The 6,574-nt window shown below is 45.9% G+C and overlaps 1 protein-coding gene across 1 annotated transcript in view; it reads left to right on the forward strand.

Moving 5' to 3' along the window:
* Positions 1 to 6,295: 6,295 nt before the first annotated feature.
* SUMO2 (small ubiquitin like modifier 2) overlaps positions 6,296 to 6,574 on the forward strand; it is an 8,137-nt gene continuing 7,858 nt past the window's right edge. Inside the window, exon 1 of the mRNA XM_085304545.1 lies at positions 6,296 to 6,522. Coding sequence (XP_085160671.1) covers positions 6,502 to 6,522 — 21 coding nt within the window. The 5' untranslated portion in view covers positions 6,296 to 6,501. The remainder of the gene's footprint in view (positions 6,523 to 6,574) is intronic.

The raw sequence follows: 6,574 nt of genomic DNA on the forward strand, positions 1-6,574 counted from the left end.
GGGGGGCTGAGGCGGCGCGGCGGGCTGCGCGGAGCTGCCGGTGTGCGTGGGTTCCCCGAACCTCGTACCTGCCCGCTGTATTTCAAGGTGGGTGAGGGGAGGGAGCTACCCCCGCCGATCTGCTCTGTTTCCTGACAGATATTTTAAGTGGCACGCGGATGTAATGCAAGGTTTTTCCGTACGGGATGGTTCAGCTGGTCACTCAATATTGTTTTTGTATTCACTTCATTGACTCGGTTGCCTTGTAACAAGCAGCTTCTGTTATTTCTTTACACGCTTCAAACACTTGCAGAGAGCTAAGCCTCCAGACCGCAGAAGGTGACGTTCTCTGGAGCAGAGCTGCAGGAGCTCTCAGGCAAGCCCTTCGATAAAGCCAATTGATTTCTGTGTCTTTTGACTTCAGATGGTTCCTACAGGTTAGAGAAGGGCTGATAGTGAAGCATTAGGTTTATCATAGCTCAGAGAGCAGCACTGGCAGGTGGAGAAAGAAACCTTGCTTCCTTGTGTGCCTTATTCACATACTCAGGGTCACAAGATACATATATTTTTTTCCTTCTGTGCCTGACAGGGGCTAGGGTGTGAGTTAATACCCCCTAGAGACTGGGCACAGTTTGCCTGCTGAGGCTGCTGGAGTTTAGCATGATCAACCCCCTGCTCGCTCTGCAGGCTCAAGTACCAATGGAGTCGAACTTAAGTATACCTTAATAACTAGGTGTGAAAATCACTAACCATGTACTGTTTCTTTCCTTCCATTCTGCTCTCCTTCCTCGCTCAGCACACCCCTCACTTTCTACCCTTTTCTCTAAGAAGCGAACTTGTTCAGTGATACTCTTTTTAAGAAAAATCTGTAAGACTAGTTATGCTACCTTGCTAAATGCATAGCTGGAAGAAGCTAGCCCCTTTAATACTGGAGCTTAATGCTTCCCAAAGAAGCTCGCTGAGAATTAATTTTTCAAGATAGCTTAAATCATTCACTGTCCTTGTAAGACAAATGTTGCAACGCCCTGCTGCTAGATTGCCATTTTTTTTAATTTATTGGCTACTGCGTCCATCATTTCCAATAAAAATAAAGCTAGCAGTTATCTTTGGTAAGAGTGTGTTATTACACTGATCCTGCTGGGAACAGTGGTGTCTTCAGGTCAGTCAGGAAGGAGGAATGGGACAGAAGGACTGAAATCTTCAGAAATCTGCTCGAGAATCTAAGACACATCAATTTTAAGAAAGCTCCTCCTTGATTCTGGATAAGAGGTCTGTATTTCTGGAGAATTTGGGAATGTGCGTGTGTTTGAATCTCTGCTTGTACAGACAGTTATTTTTACCTACTATCTTACAAAATGGTGCTGCTATGTACTGAAGACTCTTGAGGATATTAGTGTTGGAATAACCTAGATCCAAAATATTCTTCAATGTGTTACTAAAATGGCCGCTGATACAAATCAAAACTGGATGTTTGAGAATTCAGCTGTAAATGCACCTGTGTCACTATTCTTCAAAGAGAGGGTGCTGCTTCTATAACTGCATCTGTTTCTGGTGACTGTTAGAAGATTTATAATTGCTTATGTTATCAGCCAGTGTACAGGATAAAAGTAAAGAGCCCACTGCTTCTATGGGCATCATAATTAAAAGCCACTAAAGAATTCAAATGAATACTCAGTTGGCTACACTTTTTTTAGTGGCTAACTCTTTTTACTGGAAATCTGAGGCTTGTCTGTTGAGTGCCAGAAGAATGGGAGTTGCTTTCTTTCCTGTAGTGAAGCTAAGGAGCTGTCCCCACATCAGTTTGAATATCAACCATATATCAACTACAGTAGTAGAATCTGCAGCTTCCTGATGCATGGGGCACCCCTGTGCTCATTCAGTGACTCTGCTGCGTGCATTTTTCTTGTTTCCCTTTCATCTTTTTCTAAACACATTTCTCTGTGGACCATTCTGTGGGGAACCACAGCCTTAGGCTTAGAAAGAGTGAGACAGAGAAATGAGTGGTCATCCTTTACCAACTATAGTTTACCTTCCCAACAACTGCAGAGAATGCCCATTGGTCTCAGCGGTCTTATTTTTCTCTTCATCAGTATGGAAGATCTAGAAGTGGGATAGTGTTCTGTTCTGCTCCAGAATCACATCCTGTACAAAGACACTAAAAGCTGGTGCAGAACTGTAGCTCTTTGGTCCTCTCTTGCTTCCTCAAATGGTGCATACAGTCTGCTGCACTCACTAGCTAAAAATTAGAATGTCTTCATGTTAGCAGCCTCTGATGACCTTGAACTGATAAGGGAGATGGTTCATTCCTGGGGAAGTCAGCTTGGGAATGATGAGTTTTAGTTTGAAATCTTGAAAACTCCTAGCCCTTCTTTTAATGTTGGCTAGAGGTCTGCATGTATCTAGAAGGGAGCCTTTCATCTGCTCCTTGTCAAAATGACCTCTGCCTGTCCAGTTTGTGCAGTTATGCAGAATTGGGAACCACTATGTCAGCATGGAACTTCATATTGCTCAGAAGGACTTTAGAGTATAGGCTATCAGGAGGCGGGGGGGAAGAGTGGTCTTGCATTTACTAGGGAGAGAGGGTGAGGGAAGGAAGCAAAAAAACCCAAGACCTGATGAAGAAGAGAGTTAAGTCAGGGAATAGGTTTAAAAGCTATTTTGTGACTTGGGAAAGGGAGAGAAAGATCAACATCATGAACACTGAAGGCACGGAAAAGGCAGTGCTCCAGGCAAAATATATGTTCTGTTCCAGAGGCTAAATTAGTGTTAATGAAGAGGAAAGCCTGAATAAGCCACTCAGACTTAAGAGTTCAGGTTGAAAAGGCAGATTTAGTCCTATTTTGTTACTTAAGCCTTCAAATAACTGTTTTCTTTCTATTCTTCCATTAAATTAATTGCTAAGTAATACACAATTTTGAATGAACTGGAGTTGCTTTTGTAGTCTTAGCTTGCTGATATGAAGTAACACCTACCCTCTGCTTGCAGCTTAATATCTGAAAAATCTTAACGTCTTAAAATCTCAGTGTCAAAGGGGATATATCTGTTGAGCACTCAGGTTTCTTCAAAAGAAGGTGGAAAATTAAGCCTAAGTGTTATGCAAGATCTAGGTACATTGCATGTCTTCCTTATAAATCTGCTGTACAAAAATCCGACATGGAAACATTTATGAAATGGCACGTGGATTTTTTTTTTCCTGGAGATGGAATTTCTCTGGAATTCTCCCTGTGATGCTTCCCCATTCATTTCTCTTCAACTCTATGCCTTAAAGAGGAGGAGCTCTGGGAGACAAAGAGCTTTCCCTTTGCCCCCCTTTGCTGTGGCCTGGACCTTGCAGGACTCGGTCCTTTGTAGTTCACAGTATGGCTTCTCCCCTGCCGCTTGCTCCGAGTGCTGCTGTCTAGCATGTTAGGTTTGCATTTTTTATCACTCTGTTTATTCTTAGCTCAATTGGATCTCCTGTATAATGTGAGTTTTCCCTGTTGCTATGTAGAAAGAAAATCCATCTAAATATGAGATTTGTAAAGAAATGCACTGTGATTGGGAATCTGTGTAATTGGTGGCAAGGCAGACTATGATGGTATAGCTGAAACAGGTTTTAGCTTTTTTTCAGCGTGTATAATTTCTGCAATGGTACTGAAATCCCATATGTTTTCATAAAATATAGCTTATTCTCCTATCTCATATGAATCAGATTTGTTCTGTTTGTGATGGTGGCCTTAATATATATTCAACTGAATATCATTCTTGCATGCAGTTCTTTCATGCTGCTCTCAGGCAGGCCTTGGCCAGTTTCAGCCTATCTCCTCCAAGCCACTCCCAAAGAAATCCTCCTGGACCTGCAGCACACAGGTCTTTGAAAAAGGATGTGGAAGAAGAGAGGAGAATGCAGAAAAATGAGACCATCAAGCAACATCGGTCTTGTGATGCCCTTCCTCACAGCAGTTGCTCCTCTGGTTCTTGCATCATTTCTATAAATAGAATTTAAGATCTTTTGGGAAATGGCACTTTTCTTTTGTTCTATAGTGTACCCAGTAAATTTTGAGCTTGCTTAAACAAACTGTGTATGAAGTAGCAGAGTAGAGTGATTTTAAGATGTTTTTTTCTTTCTTCTCTTGTATAGTCCTGCTTCCCATTGGTGATAAAAGATTTTAGGAGGTAGAAATGGTATTGCACATTGCTCCTGAAAGCTAAAATAAAAGGTGAAGGCAGGTTGTAGGACCGTGGTGCACTGCCAGACTGTGCAAGGAGGATTTCCATTGAATCCTGTGGTGTTCTCTAGCTATAGGTGCTTCTTACCTACTGGTAGTTTTAATAAATACAAAAAGGATAGCATGCGTAATTAAATGCTGAGAAACCAGGCAGGATACACCGACTGGAACACTCTGATGATAAATCAAGGAAAATTACAAAGGTAGGAGTGGAAAGAGCAGCTCAAAGGAGTGTTGGTTTAAGCCACAGTTACAATATGAAACAGTGTCTCAGTTTCCTTTCCTGCCTGGTTTGGACTAATTTCTCGCAGTATGTGTGATTTTTCCAGCCAAATCTCTTGTCCTGTGTTAGGACACAGCCTGGGTAATGCACTACATTTTTTTCTGAAGTAGTTTGGGCTATCTTGTGTTTGATGAGATTGAGCCATATTTGACATGGAATCATAAGGACTCTTGAGGAGTAAAATATTAAAATTAAAGGTTCTGTGAAACTGTAGATTAGATTTGATCTTTCAGAGTACAGAAGGAGAAGGAAAGATGTTACAATATATGGGAGCCTAGCCTACAAGGAGACTATAGGAAGATTTCACTACCTGTGTTTTTTAGCAAGAAAGTGCAACTTGGTTATGTGGGCCACCTCCAACTGTACATAACAGTCTGGTTATGTGGGCCGCCTACAAGGCCTCAGGTTGGGTTGCCGCTATATTTCTTGACTGCGGACTCACGTAAATGTTCAGATTCGTCTTCCTGTTCTCTGTGGGCTTTTTTCTTCCTCAATTTCCAGACAACTGCGTTAAAACCAAGAACTCCTAGTGTCTCAGCAGTTACATGGGATATACTGCAACATCAACTAACGTGACAAAAGGACCTGCAGTGTGCAGCTGCAGTGCGAGAAGTGAGACAGTCTGAAGTCTGTGCTTCACTAGTAAGCTTATTTTCTTTTGACTTGATATTTCACTACTACAGTAATTTATTCTGGACAAATCCAGTCTGGTAACTCCCAAAAGGTGCAGGAGATCTATTATATGCAGGCCTGAATTTTGTCATACAAAATGACAAGAGGGCCTGCGCGACCATATGGCCACCTCTGCATTATGGTGTGGAGGATATATGCTACACTGAGTAGTGTTAATGTGCCCTGATAGTCGGCCTGGTAAATCCATGCCTGAAATATTTACAAGGGTCAATTTTGTGGTGTTTCTTCAGCAGGTGTGTGCTGTAGAAAAACAAGTGATGGGGCAGAGGTAATGCTTGTACAAGAAAGGCTCAGCAACAGTTTTTAAGAAACTGTTAAGTGACTGGATCTGAAATGTTTTGAAGTCCCTGGAGTTACAAAGACTTTTCTTCTCTGCCCCTTCCAGCAGGTGGAACTCAAAGGAATCACTTGAATTAGTGTATTTTCTAACTTATATATTTTGTTGTCAGATAAATTTTGAAATGCTGCATCATGTCTTCAGCCCACTGAAGAATATAAGAAATAAACTTTGACTGCAGCCATTATATTCACGACACATTTGCAGTCTCTTTGGGGGAGCAGAGGCGCGGTGGGTCTCGATTCCTTTTGTAGAAGCTACGTGTATGTCGTGGCCTCGTGCTCCTGGGGAGGAGAACCGTGGGGCCGGGAAGCGCCGCTGATGACTGCAGGTCGGCAACTGTAATCTCAGGACCTGTATAAATCCCGTTTGTAAGCTAGGCCCATGGGGAGGACAAGGCGGCGGGGGCCACGGGTGGTGGTGGGAAGCGGCGGGAAGGCAGCGGGGAGCACTGCAGCCGGATGGTGCAGCGGCGAGGCACGGGCGCCCGGGGGGCTGCAGCGCTGAGGGCGGCCCGGGGCCTCGAAGCCGGCAGGACGGAGCCCCGCCAGGCCGGGCGGGCTGCGCCCGGCTCGGGTGCGGGCTTCGTGTCGGGCACGGGTGGGCCCGCGGCAGCGGGGGAAGTGGGGGAGAGCGGCCGTTTTCAGGGAGGGGGGCGCGCGTAGCAGGGCGGCGGCCAGGCCCCAGCGCCGTGGGAGGAGGCGCCGCGGCCCGGCGGCCATTTTGAGGAGGACAATACACGCCGCACGGCAGGGCCCGCTGCGCCCGGCGGGCGGGGCGCGCGCACGCAGCGCGGGGAGCGAGAGCCCGGCGGACGGGGCGGGCGCGCGCACGCAAGGGGGCAAGGCGCGGCCCCGCGGCAGTGCGTGCGCGCTCCCTTTCCCCCCTTTGCCTTCCCCTCTCTCTCTCTCTCTCTCTCTCCTCTCCTCTCCGCCGCGCTCGGTCGTTTCTTCCCCCCCTTTGTGAGGCGCTCGGAGTGGCCCGGACGTCGCTCACTCGCCATGGCCGACGAGAAGCCCAAGGTGAGGCAGGCGCCCTTCCGCCCCCGCCGCCTCCCTCCCTCCCTCCCTCCCT

This window comes from Rhea americana, unplaced genomic scaffold (genome assembly GCF_003343005.1).
Source record: "Rhea americana isolate MKP2758 unplaced genomic scaffold, rheAme1 scaffold_21, whole genome shotgun sequence".
NCBI classification, from domain to species: Eukaryota; Metazoa; Chordata; class Aves; order Rheiformes; family Rheidae; genus Rhea; species Rhea americana.